At 44.7% G+C, this 20,147-nt stretch overlaps 1 protein-coding gene across 3 annotated transcripts in view; it reads left to right on the forward strand.

Annotated features, from left to right (window-relative positions):
* The window catches only part of MYO7A (myosin VIIA), a 98,116-nt gene that overhangs the window by 10,475 nt on the left and 67,494 nt on the right, over positions 1-20,147 (forward strand). For all 3 annotated transcript variants that reach the window (XM_039561743.1, XM_039561751.1, XM_039561758.1), the window contains exon 2: positions 8,131-8,188. In XM_039561743.1, the coding sequence (XP_039417677.1) occupies positions 8,171-8,188 (18 nt within the window). In that variant the 5' untranslated portion in view covers positions 8,131-8,170. The remainder of the gene's footprint in view (positions 1-8,130; positions 8,189-20,147) is intronic.

Genomic DNA, 20,147 nt, shown 5'->3' on the forward strand with positions numbered 1-20,147 from the left:
GAGATAAGGTCACTCCTTTTCTCCAGGCTAAACACGCACTGATCCCTTGGCTGCTCCTTGTCAGACTTGGGCTCCAGACCCTTCAGCCTTCCAATCTTTGTTGACTTGATTAAACCCAATGTCTGCAATATCAGCTCAATCCCGCCTTGGGTGTTAGATGGGGCTTGGAACATGAAAAGAAAAGAATGAGAACCACAAAGACACCTAAATGACAGCACTGTCACGGGAGAGGAGACAATGGGTGCTGATTTGAGGCATAAAGCCACAACAGAGAGATACAGTAATGGACTCCCATTCTGGGGTTTGCATGCTTACTCCGTGGTCCCCAGGCTTGTGTGGATAAACACAGTGACAGGTGTTTGCTCCCAGCTCTCCTCTGATCTGTGGCGCAGCCAGGAGGAGGCAAGGAAATGTTCAGGCATTGTTTTGCACCATCCCTAGGTAGTGAGTGCATCACAAAGCAGGCTCTTGCCTTTGTGGAAACTTTTGCTTCTGTCGTGAGTTCTACTTAAAATCACATCCTGATGTCTGCAGTGTTTTGGGGTTAGTTTTTGGGTTAGCTAGCTTATCACCTTTTGAGACATGGTGTCAACTCAGAGTGTTGCACTCTTGCACAGAATAACAGAATCAGTTAGGTTGGAAAAACCTCTGAGATCAAGTCCAACCTCTGACCAAACACCACCATGTCAATAGACCATGGCTAGTCTTTCCTTAAACATTTCCAGGAATGGTGACTCCACCACCTCCGTGGGTAGCTCTTTCCAAAATCTAATCACACTTTCAGTGAAGAAATTCTTCCTAATGTCCAAGCTAAACTTTCCCAGGAGCAGCCTAAGCCTATGTCCCCTTGTCCTGTCGCTGGTTGCCTGGGAGAAGAAACCAACGCCCACCTGGCTCCATCTCAGGTAGTTGTAGAGTATAGCTCAGAATGCACCCCCAACATAGCTAAACACACAGGGGGGTCAGCCTCTTTGGGGAACGGTCTTGTCCTCATCTGAAATATGCAAGAGTTTGGGTGACTCTGTTAGGAGATTGGTACTGACAAAGCAGAGGATCAAATGGACCGCAGATGTTCGTGAAGATGCTCAGAGGACCAGAGCACGTCTCCTATGAAGACAGGCTGAGAGGAGAGAGTTGGGTTTGTTCAGTCTGGGGAAGAGAAGGTTCTGGGAAGCATCCTTTCCAGTACCTAAAGGGGCTAAAAAAATTCTGGAGAGGGACTTTGGACAAGAGGATCTAATAATAGGACAAGGGGAGGGGAGTTGATTTACACTAAGATATAAGAGAGAATTTCTTTGCAATGAGGATGATAAGGCACTGGCACAGGCTGCTCAGAGAAGTGATCAATGCCCCATTACTGGAAGTATTCAAGGTCAGGTTGGATGGGGCTTTCAGCAACCTGATCTAGTGGAAGAGGTCTCTGCCCATGGCAAGGGGTTTGGACCAGATGACATTTAAAAGGTCCCTTCCAGTTCAAACTATTTTGTGATTCTCAAAAAGTTCTGAGCCCCTGCAGCTGGAGTTGAGTCTCCATAGTCCTTTCACTGGCCAGTGCAGTGCTTTGCAAAAGCAAACAGTGTGGCACAGCCTGAAGCTGTCATCACAGGCTCTGGTTAGTGCTGCAGCTCTTGGTGGAGGAAGGCACAGAGGATCACATTCCTTTCCCTTGCTGTCTTTTCAAGCCCTTCACAGTCTCAGGAGAGATCAGCACCTGAGCATTTCATGGCACCGCATTTCACAGCTTGTGAAAATCAGCACAGTTTCAACCAAAGTCATTTTATCTCAATCATCTGATACTGCTGGGGACATGGTCATTGAGATTTTTAGCTGGGTCAAAAGAAACAACACTGTTTGCATTTTTAGCTGATCTGTAGTCAGCCTGATTAATGAGGTGAGCTCAGCACATGGTTTATAAGTGCTCAGTTTTCTGGGAGAAGCCACATTTTTCCTATTGTTCATCTCTACCCAAGGTCTGTTGAAAATCACACCCTATTTTTGGGTACTGAAATCTTTGGCTGGAAACGCTATCTCCTGCACAGCCCCTGGCACTCGTCTGTCACTCATGTTGAGTAGATGACACCCTGTTTATTGGTGGTTTCAGTTACGAGCATCATTTCCCTGGGTTTCAGTTGCACTTGCAGAATGACAGACTGCAGTGTGCTTCAGCACTGCACTTTCTTCCTGCAACTACTTGCATGGAAAAGAAAAAGCCTGAATGTACGGAAGTGCAAAGTGTCTGTGTACGTAATGCAGCAAGGCTGCTCCTGTGCTGGGCTGTTTTACTACAGAAAGCCACCTTGATACCTGTGGTCTTTTCATACTGTAGTTGTTTGGCTCATTGATTCCCTGGTTGTCCATGTTCTTTTGTGTAGGAAAGATGGTTTTTTACTCCAAGTAGCTGCAGTTTTATGGGTTTGGAGATTCCAGATCTGCGGGATAGCTGGAACATCCTTTTTGCTTTAAAAAAAAAAAAAAAAAGTGCCAAACAAAACCCCACCACAATAACAAACTATCAGGTCTTCCCTGCAAACAGTATCCGCCCACGAGAAGGAGAAGCCTGACGGGAGTACCCTCAAATCTAATTAGCACCTAATCCTGTGCCTTTCATCACTGTAAGGCTGAGTGTTGCAGGAATAGCTAGAGAAAAAGCTGCGCATCTCCTAAAAGAGCCCTTGCAGGCTGTTGTTTAGTTGCACCGTACTTACTGCACACCAAGGAGCCCTTCTGAGGATCCAGGGCTTCCTCATGGATCTTTACCCAGCCTGCTATCCGATACACCTTTACATGTCAGCTTGCAGCTCCGCTTGAATTTGTCTTTTTCCCTCAGTTGTCTGGGAAGTTGGATCTGCAGCTGATAGGGAGGTAATTCTTTACACCAAAATACACCTCTTGTTCAAGCAGCTATTCGTCTCCTGAGACCAGCATTCACTGGAAATCTGGTAATCACTCAAGTTCTGTTCCAAAAGCTGTAGGAAAGGCTTTTCTTGACCTTCAGTGAATTTGGGTCAGAGCTTTTCCAGGAAAACAGGCTCTGTGCTGATCACAGTGCATGCTGAGCCCGCAGGCAGGCTGTGTCATGGATGCACCGCTCACATGAGCAGTGGTAATTCCAATGTTTTCTGCAGTTTATTGCCACTGTGACCTGCCTTGCTGAGGTGAGAGCTTCCTCACATTCCTCACGTCATTTGTCAGCCTGACCTCAAGCTGATCTGTCTGTGCGGAGGTGGCAATTAAGGCATAAATAAGGGAACTTTCTCAGCACGGTGGCAGGCAACATGTGGCCAGGTGGTGCTTGCAGTGTCCCCGCATCCCCACCACGAGAGTCTTGTGCTGTTTGCTCACTTGCAGAAGCTCAGGGTGTGCTGTCCTGTGTGTAAAAAAACCAGTAAATACTTGAGGTGAATTCCTGTTGCTATTTATTGCACTCTGGGCAATACCATTGCTTTTCATGAGAATACATCTTTTCTCCACGTTAAAGGAGATAACGCGTAACGAAACCAGAAGGCTGGATTTTACTTTTCTGGTGGAGTTAGAAATGACCATTTATTCTTGCAAGGCTGAAGATACATGTGCCATGGGAAGGGAAGGTGTAAGTGAATGGCCACTACCATGACACTTCAGTCCAAAGCTCAGATGGGAGAAATGGGGGAGATCATAGAGTCATGGAATGGGTTGGGTTGAAAAGGACCTTAAAGATCATCTAGTTTCAACCCTTTTGCCATGGGCAGGGATACCTTCCTCTAGACCAGGCAAAACCCTCCATGTGGGCCCATCTGTGTGGTCAGTTGTAGTTGGTAAGCTGTGACTGCCTCAGGTGAGAAGCCGAAGGCAAATACAGAAGATGAGAAGATATTTAAATAATTTTTAACACTAAGAATTGTTTGAGTTGGAGCTAATTACCTAGAGAAGTAGTGGGTTGTCTCTGTTGAGGGCTTGCTTGTATTGATCAAGCTAGTAGGGAAGATTGCTCTTAGTCAAGAAGAAGATGAATGGCTGTCATATTCAGACTGACATCTTCTGACCTGAAAGCCCTGGTTGCCATTCAGGGCTCTAGGAAAAGGGCAAAAATACAAACTGTCATAGCTTCCCAACCATACCAGCTTCCAGATGGACAAAGACTAGGAGGAGTGGTATGTAGGGACGCTGCCTTCTTCCTTTCTGCTCGCTGTCACCCACAGTCAGTGGTTAGAGATCCCAAAGACTGGCGGGGTTTGTCAGCTTAACCGCATTCAAGAGCCATTGTTTTCCTTCCTGATTGTAATCCTGGTTTTGGTAAGGACAAAGGTGCTTGCCTCTGAGGGTGTAGGCCTGACCTTTTTATTTGCCATTTCTCAGATGAGCAGTAAAATACACTGGAAAATCCTTAATCCTTCTCAGATCCCTTGCAGGAGGGCAGGAGGTGAAAGCAGTTGTGTGCAGAGAGCACTGACGTTAAATCTCTTTGCTCAACTAAGGTGACAGACACATGTTTCTGCCAGTCAAGTGAAGTGGATATAAGACAAATGAAATTCTGGTTTTTCACGCTATGAAGTGCACAGGGTGTTCTCCAAAAGACAGGCTCTATACCAAGATGGGTATAGACAGGTACAGGCATGGAATGTGAATGCACACACCCCATAAATTAATTATTCATTTTTTTCACTGTATTTACATTCAGGAAAATCATGTAGGGCACAGAACTTCAGGAGAAAGGAATAGCGTGAAATACGTGAATTTCTTCTAACCAATGCTTAATAAGCATGTGCTCTGGAGGATTAGCACAGTGGAGTGATCCCCCAGGAAGTATGGCCAGTCATGTGGTTGGACTCTGGTCCTGAAGTACCAACAAGGAGCACAGAAATGCCAGTTAAAGAGATTAGAGTAGCAACCCCCTTCTTTGCAATTGCAGGATAATGGCTTCGTCCAGGTTCCTCAGACTTTCCCCCTCCAGAGTCTAACTCCATCAGGTTCCTTTTGTATTTAGGATCTCTTCAGAACCAGGAAAGCCATGCTGGAGATCACTGTGGTGCAGACCTCATACTGAAACACTCCTTGGTTTCTGTTGACCACAGCTTGCAAGCAAGTGGCATGTTCTGTGTGACACATCATTCTGCATCCAGAAGTAGTTTAAAGCCCCTTCAGCCTCACCCCACTGCCTCCCTCAGACACTCAGTTCAGATGATGTTCAACCAATGATGGCCACAAAGCTGAAAAATTAACCCAAATTACAAAAAATACACTTTCCAGAGGGTTGTTTCTGTGCCCTTATGTATGAGTGACTTGGAAGAGGTGCTGGGTATGTTTTGTTTAGCCCACCTCATTTCCCAGACCATCTGTAGAGCTTCTCACAGGAGTGGGATTGAAGTGCCCTACACTCACCTGCCAGCAAGGGTCAGAGGGTCCAGGTGGCTGTTTTGTTCCACCAGGGCCCCCATGAATTAATAGGCAGCTGATCTCTTTGGTGCTCAGACAATCCCAATCCTTACTGATCCTTGTGGGAAGAACAGGCAGGGGAGTCTGCTGCTTCCCCTGCCCTTCCCTTTTGGGGTGTTCACTGCCGAGCAAGCTGTGGGGAAAGCTGGCTCTCAGTTGTGTACAAGCTCCCTTGCAAAGACATCATGAAGGGACTGACAATGCGCTGAACAAGAGTAAGCCTGGTGGCATGGGCTGAGACTAGACCTGCAGAAAATAAAAATAACAATAACCCACAAAAGAGTCTGGCCACCGAAGTCCTGTTTAAAACCAGAGTGGATTTGGTATGTGAATACTCTTCCAAACATGGCACAAGACCTATTCAGCATCACCACAGGCCAGGCTAAGCAGGTTGCCCACATACCAGGTAGTCTTAGTGCTGGGAACCAGGATAACCATGGAAAAGTGCTTTGCTTCAGCAGCAGCAGGACAAAAGCTGAAGGAGCAGTTCTGAGACCTGAACTTTTTTGGCTTTAGCCCAGCCTGTGGGAACAGATGTCCCATGCATGGTTTTTACAATGTGGACACCCAATGGGGCCAGCACACCTAGGTCACTTGGCTAATTAGCATAAAATTTATGCCTGGAATACTTAGGAGCTCCCTTGTTGGGCAAGATCTCTGTTTTTCAGAGAAGAAAAGGGAGGAAAGGAACTACTAGATGACTTGGTCATAGCAGATGTCCTTCAGCCAAGGAACTCCAAATGCTATCCAACTACCCACCCCAGCATCCAACACTGACCCTCATATCATCATGTTCAGACCTCTGAAGAACCTCCCCCAGAGCCTACTCTGAGCCAGGCTAAGATTTCACTGACTATTCCCAGTGGAGTAAACTCTTCAACATCCCTAGGCAGTCTGCTTCAGGGCTTTCTACTTGGCAGGGTTAGAAAGTTATTTTCAACCCATGTGAATTAAAGAGAAGAGTAATAATTTAGTGTGCTACAGAGAAGGTTCAATCTTAGAATTAGGAAAAGTGCCTCATAGCCTTTCAGTTATTAAAGTGTGCATGTGATTTTCCACCACTCATCTTCCTTCTAGGAAAAGCAAAATTAATTCATTAAATATGGCCTGTGGCCAGAGTTTGTCTAGTGAGTATTTCCTAGTGAACAGTGGTGCCCTGGCTGTTCTTAGGACACCAGTTCCTTTCCCAGGCAATGCAGATGGTTTGTGGATCATGTAGATGGCTTTAACAGATGGATGTTTTCATTAAGGTGGTTGAAGGCACTTGGATGGCAAATGCCTACAAATTTCAGTGGGGTAGTTATCTCCATCAAATATGTGGTCTGTGAAAATGTAGAGGCGGTGCAGGCAGCTGGTGAGGAAAAAGGGAATAACTGGAAATTCTGTTGAGCCATTACAGTCTCTGCAGGAGCTAATAGAGATAAATCCTGCCTTTCTAGCTAGGATGGGAACATCTGTGTTTCCCGCTACACCTGAGAGGCTGCAGAAAATTCAGCCAGCAGGATCAGCACCAAAGGCCAAGTCCCTACTGTCTGAATGGGATGCAAGCAGTTGCTGCTGGTGGGGAAATCACTTTCCTTGCCATGAGGAAAGTGTGTAGGGACATGCTTTACTCATGGCAAATGGGACATTATTGTAACTTTTTTTTTTTGCAAGACTGAGTCTGCCTCTTTGGGACATCCGACCTGGACACAATTGTGGGGAGGGTGGAAAGACTTCTCCCTCCCATCCCCCCAAGATGTTTGGTTTTAGTAGGGGAAGCATAAAAATGAAAGTCATGGCTAAAACTTGAAACAAAATATTTAGGTTTTTATGATGAGTCCAGATTACTTTGCAACTGTGAATGACAATGTCTGTGTCCTGCAAGATTATCCTTCATCAGCCTTCACATGTCTAGTGTCCTGTGGGAATTGTGTCTCTGAGAACTAGTGCCTTTTTCCCTGCTTTTTAAGGCATGAGTATTTTTACTATGCTGGAAAACATTCCACACCATAAATACAACAATTATTGATTTTCATGTAGCAAGGATGACTGAGAGATTAAAAGCTGCAGAAATTCAATTCTTTGAAAGCATTTTTCAGTCATACAAACCCAACACATTTAATTTTGGGAGCTGTGAAATGGCACCAGAGCAGCAAGCACAAACTCAGGAGCAGCGTGAGACTTTCCCATGTAAATCCCACAAAGATACAATTTGCACTACAGCTGGAGCAGAGAGAGGAAATACTCCATCCAGTTCAGGTCTCAGTTCGAGGCTCTGCTGGGGGACTTGATATTTTCTTTCCTCTCTTGAAAGCAGTTTGGATAGAAAGATGAAAAGCCAGCCAGCTTTGTGGTGTGCTGAGGACAGTACTCCCTGTCTCCATGTGCTTTAGTTCATACCACGGGATCCAAAGACACATGTAATAAATCAGTATCAGTGTGTTTGCTGGGTTAATCCTTGAATAACTTTCTAGGACTCAGTTTACAAAATATTACTTGCATAAGCAACCTCCAGTCCCAGTCTCATTCACCTCTGTGCCAGCATTAATCTGGATGTATTTAGAGGATTGTCTCTCACTGTCTGGAATTAATATTACGAAAGCATTGGGAGTTTCAGTGCTACTAGCCCTCTTCCACACCTAGGGCTGTGGAAACGCTGTAGGGTTGGGACAGTCCCCGAGCTGGGTCTCTTGAGTCTGGAGGAGAGTCATTTATTGCTGACTTCTTTTGATTTAGGTCCATTCCTGGTGATTGCTGATGTGTTTATACAGGAACCATGGTCATTCTACGACAGGTAAGTGAATCATTCCTGTCTTCAGCTTCTCTAGTTTTACTCCATCACCACAGGCACTAATAAAAAAATTTTTTTGGAGGGGATGGGTCAAGTCAGGTTATTTTTGTCTTATTTCCCTAAAAGGACTGTTACAAGATGCAGAGATACTCATTAGCCTTAATCCTTGATTGGCTTAGAGGAAGTCATTGCTCTGTGTGTGTAGTCCAGATTAACCTCACACAATGTTCCACTTCTATTTTCTCATCTGGGATGGCCCAAAAGCTGCACGTGAGTCCTGGACATGCAGAAGAATAAAACAACTTACTGCCTGACTTAAAATAGGATCTGGTCAAAAATTGATTTTCAATTTCCAGGAACAGTTCTGCTTTGGTTGTGTAAAAATTGAGTCTTTTTGCACATTCAAAAGAAATCGAGGGGTGGAGCACCTCTGATGTGGAGACAGTCTGAGATAGTTGGGATTGAGAAGAAGAAGGGGAAGAGAAGGCTCCAGGGGGGCCTTGTGTCACCTTGCATTACTAAACGGGGCTTGTAAAAAAGGAGAGCAACTTTTACATTGGCAGGCAGTGATGGGACTGGGGAAGTGCTTTTAAACTAACAGAGGACTAGATTAGATCAGATATTAGGAAGAAATTCTTTCCTGGAGAGGCACTGGAACAGGTTGCCCAGAGAAGCTGCCCCATCCCTGGAAGTGCTCAAAGGAAGGTTGGAATGGGCTTTGAGTGATCTGGTCTAATGGAAGGTGATCCTGCTCATGGCAGGGGGTTTGGAACGAGATGATACTTTAAGTCTCTTCCAACCCAAACCATTCTATGATTCTATGAATTGAAAAATTAATTGTGTAGCAGGTCTCATGTAGATTCTGCAATAATTTAGGGCTTCAGATTGTAGTGTTTTCCCTTTGTCTAGGCATAACATGTCTCACTCTCAGCTTCTTATTGCCGTGTCTCACCTGGGGAGGACTGACAGTCCCGCCACGTGTCCTGGGTTGGGGCTGCTGATTGAGACTCAAGTGTATTTGTCAATACAGTCGAGCATTGATGCAATGGAGCAAATCTACCCAACAATTTTGATTTAATTCTGTGTCTTGCTTGGTAAGCCTGCTTTTGTCCAGCAGAAAGCACTGGACCTTTGAAGGAACTCACATAGTTTCAGTTTATAGCAGTGACACAAAGAGCTGAGGATAGCTTTGAGTGGAAGGAATGCCAGAGATCTTGTGGAGCAACTGAAATGCTTTTTATAGTGTTCCCCCACCCTGCCAGAACCTGAGCCCAACAAAAACCGGCTGCACTTCAGTAGGGGTGTGAAGAAGTTCAGTCCTCCTTCCAAAGGCTCCAAGGCGTTGGCCCCATGCACAAACTGCCTGATGCAGTTTGCAATGACAAGGAAAATGGGTGTGGAAATAAACATGAATTGGGTTAAAAGGTCAGAACAGCAGTTGAGAAATACCCTGTAACAACTCTGTCTAGGATGATATCGCTCTGGGCTGCCTGTCATGTCTCTCTCTGGGAGGTACCCCTATGTGGTTCAGCTACTGGTTCATAGTCTTCTGTACCGGTCTGAATTCACACTTTGCAGAGCCTTAATCAAATTGAGCACCTTCCTCGTTATCTAAAAACAAAGTGTTCCGTCTAGGCAAGGCTGCAGCGTGCTTCTGAATAATTCTGGGCACTCTCCCTGTGGGTTCAGATGCCAAGCAGTGGCTAGCAGGTATCAGGGAAATAGGTTTGTGTTGAATTTGTTGCTTACTGCAGACATCTCTGCAGCATGGAAAAGGTGAGCAATGACCTCTCTGTGATGAAGTCAGGTTACCGAGTTGTTAGCAGGTACAGGCCCTTTCTCAAGTCACTTCATACCACTTTGTCCCATCTGAAGGTCCTTTCTGAGTCACATAGGAAACACTTTGCTCTCTGTGACCCAAAAGACTGCTGTTTATGTGATGCTTAATTGCAAATAGCAGCAATATTCATATTTTGCGTCCTTCAGTTTTGCTGTAAGATTTTGGAAATACATCTGTGATGTTCATGACCTGTATTACTTTACAAGGAGCTTTCTCTCTGTCTTTTTCGTGCTCGTTCTTGAATGTGCACAACATGCTTACAGTCCTGCCATCCTACAGCTTTTTCAAACAAAACCCCAAATCATCACCTGGGATAGATGAGCACAGAGTTTTGGGCCCTTATGGCTTGGTTTCCCTGTCCTTACCCAGCTGTAAATCCAGGAATTCTGAAGATGAGCCTGTGACATTGCTTCCCTTCCATTTTCCCATCAAAACAATTCCTACCAGGATCTCCCTTAGGGAGGGAGAACTGAGCACCGAGGGCAGTGCACAGCTCCAGCGAGGAGGAGAAAGCACACAGAGCTTTCTGCCTGCCCTGTGCCTTCTGCCCAGTAATCCAAAAGAAAAGCCAATATTGTTCCCCAGCAGGGGCCTGCAGGGAGCCAAACTTATCAGCTTTAGTCACTAGCAAATTACTAGTGGCAAGTCCATTTCCATGCACAAAGAAAAGGAAGATGGAAAAGGAGGGCTTCCTGAATTCCTGCCCTGGCAGCCTGACAAGTTGGTTTGGCTCCACAGCACAGCAGCAGCTCGTTCATGCATGTTCTGTCTGCTACGTAAAGCAGAGACATTTTTGGAGCTGGAGTGGCGACAGGGAGGGTGTGGTGGTCCTGCCCACAGCTGACCACACAGCCTGGCCAGGAAGAGGGCTTTCCTGGTGGCAAATGGCAACAGACTGCTGCTTGCTGCATGGCTCTTTTTGCCAGATCTGTCTTCTCGCTCCTGTGGGCAAGCCCTCAATTAACCCAGTGTTAAATCCAAGGTGCTGCAAATTTGCTGTTGCTGGGCCAGCGCAACAGAAATCAAACCCACTTATCTGCTGGGAAATAAAACGTGCTGCAAAATTAAAGTCTTTCGTGGAAGACTGAGTTCAGCATCAGGAGTTGGACTGGATGATCCTTATGCATCCCTTCCAACCCAGGGCATTCTATGATCCTGCAAATCTCATCCATTAAGCTGGACTTTTCAGATTATTGTATCTGTGTTACTGTGGTCGCCTGACCACGTCCAGACCACATGAGAAGCATCACTGCTATTGTAGGTTTTCCCCATTCTTAGTGTCCCCCATACCTGCTCCTGCAGTTATGGGGAGAAAAGTGGAACTAAGAGTTAAAAGAAACAGTGGAACCCTAATCCAAGCAGATAAAGGAAACCAAAGTTCAGCCAGACATTAAGGTCTTGAGGGATCAAGGACAGTGGATGCTTCACACTATAAAGCTCTTTTTAGTTCAATAGCAAAACAAGGAAGTTGTTCTAACTATTTTGAAACTTTGCAGTTTCAAAGTCAGAGACTTCAGCTCTGCTCTCCTGGCTTGTCAGAGCTGCTGGGGAGGCGACTCTTGGGGGCAATGCCAAAATCTCGCCATTTCCTTGCCACTCTCCACTCTGCAGTTCCTGTGACATCTCTGGCATTTCTTTGAATGTAAAGTCCCCAGTACAGCTTCAGTTTTAAACCCCACAGGGCCAACATGAACAGGACAGTCCTTGATATCTTCATGTCTCTGTTTTCTGAGGATATTTGTTGCTTCCTGCTCTTGTGCTAGGAATGGCCTTTAGGTAAAACTGTCCTTTCTCCTTCTTGCCATTTCTCAGTGTTTGTATGCAGAGTTATAGTTTTCCATTGTACCCTTGGAGCTGACCAAAATCCTACAAAACCCTTTTTACCCCCCTCACGTTAAACAAGCTCTGCAGTCCTCTTGTGATGGCGGCAGCCCTTTCTTCACTACTCCAGCTTAGCTTCTTCTTGTTAAGACCAGAATTGCACATTGCAATGCAGGTGGAGGGGATTTGTGCAGTGTGTAAATGAGCAGAAATAGATTTTGTGACTGCCAGTGTTTACAGAGTCTCAGTTTAATGCTCCAGGAGATGTTTCCGCATGCTGGGAGTAAGAATAGCAGAGACCAGGTTTTGAAACCTTTCAGTTCATTCACAGACATCACCCCCTTGGGCTGTGTGAGCAGTGGCTTTACCTGGAGCTGAGATACACAGTTTTGAGCACACACTCAGCTTTGCCAAGTGATTCATTGTGCAATATGTTTTGCTAGCAAGGAGGAAGGGGCGGGGGAGAAAAACAACGTTGTTGTAGGTCTTCTTGGGGCTCATCTGTAGTCATGTTATTATAAAAAGCAAAGTGTAACTCTGCTGTTTGGATTCTCTTTCTCATAAACACTGAATAATTTAAGTCTTCTCCCATTTATGCCTTGTATCTGTCTGATCTATGAGTCTGAGGCTTCCCTGGATAGCTGTAATGCAGCAGTGAAAAGTCCAGCACAAGCCAACCAAAGGGCACATTTGCATATAGATTGAAACATGAATCGTTGGGAGCCATTCATTAGTTGCAGTACTCAAGACATTTGGCATTTTAACAGCTCTTTGCATCAAATCCTTTCCATCACGTTTATGGGGCAATTAAAGTGCTGGGGTTGTTGTGCGAAGAAAATGAGGCTGCAGGCTAGGGAGATGCTCTTGCACTGCTATGGTTGTGGAATATAAATTGTGTGATGTCAAATAAAGGCAAAGCAAGCAGTCTCAGCCCTGGTGTGGAGATACCCTCTTAGAGAGCCTGTCTGAAATCCACTCATTCCTGCTTCTTGATACCTCAGACAAACCCCCAGCATCCGTTTTCCCTGAAGTGCATGCACTGAAACCTTCATCTATTTGAATTCAAGACAGAGAAGGCTTGGAGTGAGAGTTGTTGTATGTGGGACTGAGTTTAGTATTGCTTTTTTAAAAGGCAGTAGCAAAATACTCAGCTAATAGGACATTCATTTGAGGGTATAGGAAATTTCAAAGGACTCAATAACAAATTTTACCTTGACTTCCTATTGGGGCCACATGTTTCCCCAGGAGAGCTCTTGCAGAGCAGCTCATATATCATCTTGTCTTGCTTGATGGTAACTTCTCCATGATTGTCAGAGCCTTTAAAGATGCATTTAACTTGCTGAGACCTGTCATCTGGAGCAAAAAGAGAGGGATTCAGCTCCTCAAACTGTCTCTTTCTCTTAAACCCTCCAACTCATCATAGCCTCAAGTTGTGCCAGGGGAGTTGCGGTTGGATATTAGGAAAAAATTTCTTCACCAAAAGGATGATCAGTCATTGGAATAGGCTGCTTAGGGCAGTGGTGGAGTCATCATCCCTGGAGGTATTAAAAAGATGTGTAGATGTGGAACTTGGGGATGTGGCTTAGAGTGTTGGGTTAACAGTTGGAGTTGATGATCTTAAGGGTGCTTTCCAACCTAAATGATCATTCTATAATTCTATAACCTGACCCTGAAAATGTCTCACTGTATTTACATGCTTTCTGTAAAAAAAAAAAAAAAAATCTGTCATGAATCTTGAACCTCACCTGGCCACTCTGTCGCAGCTGGTGGAATGGGGGTCTGCTGGCCCATCTATCAACCCTTTTTTCAGGAGCAAAGTTTGGGGAGGGAGATTAGAAATCCTTCATTGTCATCCACCCCACATCTTATCCTGCCACCAGGGATCACCACAAGGGTTGATTTCACTTGGTCATCCAGCCATGGAGCCTCTGGTTACTGTTCTCAAAGGGAGGAAGCACTTTCATCCCAGCAGTGCAAACAAAAAAAAAAAAGAGCTCAGGAGTTCCTGTCCCATCCTATCCCATCCCACCCTCCCCGTTCCATCCCATCCCCATGCCCTCATACCCACCTACCTCCATCTGTCCCAGATGTGTGAGACAGCTATTAGCTGGACCACCTTGTCCATAATTTTGCCAAAATCATATGATTCACATGTACTTCTAAAAATCTTTTACATAAGTTATGATTTGGTTTTTTCTGTTATTTTTACTCAGGTCAGTTCTCAGATGGTATATATAGGTGCTGACAACTGGAGGGATTTGAGTAAAAGGTAGACATTTAAGCCAACATGTCTGCTTTAAGGTTTGTGACGTGACATCCTCAGTAGAGTGTGGGACCATGCTTGCCATCTGCTCCTTGTACAAGTGGCTATGCAGCAGGCGGGTGTCTCTCCTTGTTTGAGGTGACCTTCCTCTTCATCAAATTCCTCTTGCAAGATTGGAAAACATTCAACAGCAAGGCATTAGAAAGAGAACACTCAACATTTCATGGATTTGGGGTTACAGATACTTCTGTGGAATGACTCTGATTTGAGTTTTATGGTATAAAATTCATTCCCTTTTCAAAGCACAGCATTTGCTAGCACAGAGTAGGCTTCACAACAATTTTCCTAAAGAAACCCACTTAGCTCTGGCTTTTGCGATCAGGTTCAAGAGACTGAGCACATCTCCTGGGGCCCAGGGCAAGAAAAGCAATAACAGACCTTTTCAAATAGCACAAATTGAAAAATGGCATTTCTTTCTCAGGTAGAAGTTGAGATGGGGGTATAGAGAATATCTGTCAAGATGTCATTTCCTGGTCAATAAGTAAAATAGTTCCATTGAAATGAAAAGCTGAATTTGGAGACAGAATTCCAGTAAGAACATCAAAATTATGCTCTCCATGTCAGTTTTCAGTGAAACTCAAGTGCTTTCACTAAAAGCTTTGTTTGTATGTTTTTCCTGTTGCATTACAGGTTTTGGCAAAATGGAAATCTCTAAGGAAAATTTATAGTGAGAATTTTTGAAGAGTAAATCTGTTTTGAGTTGGTTCATAAATGTAGCCAAAATTGTAGGATAATTTAGATGTTTCCTCGAATACACATAAAGAGACTTCTGAAAAATAATTCAAAATCTATTCAAGAACAAAGAAAATTCAATACTGGGAGTGAAATAACCTGAGATAGGCCAGTGAGCCAGCTGCCACTTTAGATACTTCTACTGGAGCTTTTGACAATGGGGAAATGAGATGAGTAAGTGTGGACTGGGAGTTGAGAATTTGTATTCTGATACCTTAGCATTTCCATTTTTCTGCTCCTGGGTAGATTTACAGATACTGCCCTAGTGGTCAGCAGTACTGGCCAGCTTGTGCAGAGGTTGTGCATCAGTGTTGCAATGTAAGGGAATTGCCTTTTCTCTGTTGGCCACACCCACATGGATAAGGTTTACAAAAATGGGAAGGTGATACAGTGGTGGATCAGTCCTCTTCTCTGCTTTGCAAATCAGCCCTGTTTGGGAGGTGGCATTGGCAAAGGAAACCATCTGATTTTTGCAGTTTGATATCCCCTTAATTTTGGACCAGAAGAGTATTTTAAAGAAGTATCTCATCTTACCTGTCCTGCTTTGTGCTAGGCAATCTCATGGGCCACTGGAGAAAGCAAGATGCTGCCTACCGTAGATGGTTGTTTGGTGTGCCTTAACCTTCACACCCATTTGCATGCCCTGCCTGAGCTAATCCCACTTGCATCCTGAGAGTATTGCTCCCAACTCCTCTAGCAAGAAGCAGATGTCCTCCATCCTTTCCCCAGAGCCACTTTAGCAGAACCCAGGAGAAGAAGAGGTTGGCTTATCTTGTGTGCTGAAGAAAGAACCAAATGCTGCTTGGTTTTAAGATTAGGAAAAACACCTGTCTGGGACAGTGATTTGCCCACCATGACTCAGAAGCCTTTTGGCAGCTTGTGCAAATGCAATGTGAGCAATTTATGTGCATCCCCTACCACCCAGCCAGGCGTTTTATTGCCAGCACCATTGCTGGCAAATGACTCTTAAGGTCACACACTGCATTTTCATGATCTACAAATCACTTTGTGAGGGCATTTTACTGCCCCTTTACCCCATAAAATTGCTAGATTCAGTGTGAGATGAACAGGCAGTCTTTCCAATTACATAGGTGCTGGAAATTAAACAACATTTGCATCCAGCAAAATGCAGTGGGGGCGTTAACTGTATTTCCATGATGATACTGTCCGCTAATTCCTTACAGAAACATAGGCTTAATTAATATACCTATATGATAATACTCTTGCAGCCTCAAAATTAAGGCTGTGTGGCAATTACTGAATTTTATACTGAAAATTATACTTTCTCAGAGCAAGTATAAAATTGATGAGTGTTATTCACATGAATTAATTTCCCTTCACATGATTTGGGTTTGCACATGAGTACCCATTTAGCTGCCAGTTTCTGAACAAGCTTTTATGCCATGCTAGGCTCCCTGAAAATGCCCCCAGCCAAACCAAAATTTTGGTTCCAGGAGTAACATTTAGCAAAACTTATTTGTAATGCAACCCTTCTCAAAATGGGTTTTGGAGGCCATATCCCCCTCGTGCAGCATATGGACTGTCCTTGTAATAAAATATCCATGAGAAATATAAGCAGTACGAAAACTACAGGAATTATTTGCTGTGCCCAAGTGCCAAGCTTATTTCTTTTATGGTTTCATTCTTCTAGCTACTAGAGTTCAAGATGTCCATATGAAAGTCTTATCCCACTGCCAATCTTACCAGCCACCATTCCTCAAAATTTTCACGTAAGAAATAGGTCCAACTTCCTTTTCCAAGCTGTGACTATTGCTTTGTTTGCAATGGCTGGGGTCTGTTTGGTGGGACTTGGATTTTGAAACAGTTTTTTGGGCTTGTGCATGTAAAAAAGGACTGATGTTCAGGCTCCAGTTCATGGTCAGTTTCTGAAGGCCAGGTCTCTTCAGTGTGTGCCCAACAAGCTCTAACCCATTAGCTGTAAAGCTGTCCCAAGCTCACAGTTGGAAGGCATCCACAGTGCGCATCTGTGTGTGTCCTGATCCAACAAGTTGACTGTCTTGGCTGGGTCTGGTAACTGCAGGTGTGATTTGAACAGTGAAGGTTGTCCCAATCTCTGTCATCTTGTGCCAGCCCACAAATTCCACTCCATCTCTGTTTGCAGCCTCTAGGATTTGTCTAGCTGAACTTGCCAACTGGTCCCTTCGGACCTTTGGTAAACCAGGTTGTCCTCTGTGGTCCCTATGTTATTCCAGAGCCTTCTGGAATTTCATATACTTCATATTAGCTTCAAAGTTTAACGAAAACCCGTGGAGGAATCATCAGAAGCAAGTCTCCTGATGCATTTGGTAATTCCAGAGAGTTACAGCAGATGGGGCTGGTATTGTGCTGTGCAGCTCTGCGGCTGGTCCACCTCCTCCCTTGGAGGGACCCACCATCAGCACTATGGGATGTTTTTCCAATACTGTAGGCAGGGGGATTGAAGAATCCAGGAAAGTGGTTGCAATTAGCAACCTTTTCTGAGTTTCCTTTTCAAGGTGATCTTGTATGGAGGCAACTCTGGAGTCTTCAAAACCACAAAGCAAGCAATGAAATCCAGATTATTTTTCTGGGTTTTGATAAGTACTTGTGGGATTCTTTTGTTTTCTATTTCATTCTGAAAAAACAACCATGTGCTTGATGTCCTCAAGAGTTTTTTCATAGTATCATAATATCATAGAATGGTTTGGCTTGGAAGGGACCCCAAAGACCATGTCATTACAATCCTCTGCAATGGACAGGGACACCTTCCACTAGATCAGGTTGCTCAAAGCCCCACCCAACCTGTCCTTGAGCACTTCTGGGTTTGGGACTGCCACACCTTCACTGGGCAACTTCTTCCAGTGCCTCACCACCCTTACTGTCAAGAATTTCTTCCTGATATCTAATCTAAACCTGCCCTCTGTCAGTTTGAAGCCATTTCCCTTTGTTCTATCCCTACATGCCCTTTTCAAAAGTCCCTCTCCGTCTCTCTTATAGTCGCTTTAGGTACTGAAAGGTCACAATAAAGGTCACCCAGGAGCTTTCCCTTCTCCCTGCAGAAGAATACCAAAACCCAGGTTTTTTACATCTTGGAGTGTCTTTTCTCCTTTTGGAAGGATGCTACTTGCATTGCAGCACCTCTGCACCCTTGTTGCTGGCACCTAAGGAACAAAGACTGGTATCAAGATGTTTTGAATTGCATCACAAGCATTGCCAGCACAATTTGTTTGTTTTCAGTTATGCTTTCTCCTGCCATCCATTCCTCTCAGGGGCTGGCTTTTCAAACACACCCCTCAAGTAGTCAGCTTCTCCCTTCAGCAGTCATACCACAAATTCCCTCAGGATGCTACTGACTGAGCTGCAAACTAACCTCCCTCTGGAACCCCCTCACTCTCCTCAGTAATCATCACAACCCTCAGTGGGTAAGCAAAGATAGTGTGCAAAAAGGACAGATCTGCTCAGATGTGGTGTGGCAATGAAGGAAAAGTAGCATTACTCCCCTTTCATTCCATATTTCCAAAGATGAGATATTCTATTTAAGTAGTAGGGCTTGTCTAGACAGATCGTGGCTTTGGCTAATGCAAACCCTTAGCACAGACACATTTCTGGTGGGAAAATTGCATTTACACGAGTATAGGCTACTATTCTATAGGAAAATAATATACTTGCAGTGCGATTAAGCACTTCTTTCTACTAGTCGACGTCTTTGTTTATGCAGGAATTGCTGTGCAGATAACAATGGTCTCACATCTATTTGGTACGCAGGAGCTAATTGCAGACTAGGTCTCAGTGAGGTGGTGAAAAGGCAGGGAGGAGCAAAGGAGAGCCTGAAGTAAAGAAATTAAGCAGAAAGCATCTTCCCACAGCATGGAAGATAAAGCTAAAACTCTGAAAGAGAATTTGACAGGTTGCATGTGAAAAGTAAAAGATATTTTTATCGCAGATGGTGGGAAAATATTCTTTGTTTCCAAAGGAATAAAATCAGCCAAAACAATTAAATTCATGTGGTTGTTTTTAGGCTTCTTTGAACAGCCTGCATGAGCCAGGATTAGAAACATCCCTTCCAATTTACATTTCTGTGTATCATCTTCTTTTTTTATTATTTTTCCCCTTAATCAGTACTGTACAATGTAATTCAAACTGTCCTTTCTGTGAATTGTTGTGATCTTGAAAAGGCTGTATGCCTCAGAGGCAGAAAAATGTTTTGCAGACATACCTATTTATCTCCATCTGTTACATAGTTCTGTAGCTCTCATGCTCATCAGCTGGGATTCTGCTTTCATTAATCAAATCAAACAGTTCTCTGCCTTCATCCAGGGAATAAAGCTCATCCGTGAGTGTGGCAGAGCCTCCATCCAGCTGTGCTTAGTGATGCCACTGCAGGTACCTCACAGGCAGCAGCTCCACTCCCCCAGCCATGCTGCCAGTTCTGTGTTCTTGCTGCTCTCCCTGCTCCTGCACTGGGGCTGTGCTGTTTGCCTGGGGAGCCAGTTCAGGGACTAAACCAGCAAAACACTTTGCAGAAACACATGAAAATGTTCCTTCTGGGTTAATGCCCTGAGCTAGTCCACTGGGGATCAAATCAAAGAAAAAAATCATAGATTCCTTTAGGCTGATCTAGTCCAGTCCCCCTGCAACGAGCACGGACATCTTCAACTGCACAGAGCCCTGTCCTACCTGATCTTGAAAGCTTCCAGAGGTGGAGCATCCACCACCTCTCTGGGCAGCCTGTACCAGTGTTTCACCACCTTCACTGTAAATTAACGTCTTCCTAACATCCAATCTAAATCTCTTCTTGTCTAAAACCATTACCCCCTTTCCCTGCTAAAAGGTTTGTCCCCAGCTTTCTTGTAGCCTAAAACAACCCTACTTCAACTTGAAGCCATTCCCCCTTGTCATATCACTACATGCCCTTGTCAAAAGTCCCTTTCTAGCTTTTTCTTGGATCTTCTTCTGGTACTGTAAGAGGCTCTAAGTTCTTCCTGGAACCTTCTCTTCTCCATACTGAACGCCCCAACTCTCTCCGTTTGTCTCCATAGCAGAGGTGCTCCAGCCATCTGAGCATTGTCATGGCCTCCTCTGGACTCACCCCAGCAGGTCCATGTCCTTCATATGTTGGGAGCCCCAGAGCAGGTGGGGTCTCACCAGAATGGAGGTGGGGGGGAAAGAATCCTCTCTCTTGGCCTGCTGGCCACACTGCTGGGGATGCAGCCCAGGATGCAGTTGGCATTCTGGGCTCCCAGTGCACATTGTTGGGTCATGTCCAG

The sequence above is a fragment of the Corvus cornix genome, chromosome 1 (assembly GCF_000738735.6).
Source record: "Corvus cornix cornix isolate S_Up_H32 chromosome 1, ASM73873v5, whole genome shotgun sequence".
Classification (NCBI taxonomy): Eukaryota; Metazoa; Chordata; class Aves; order Passeriformes; family Corvidae; genus Corvus; species Corvus cornix.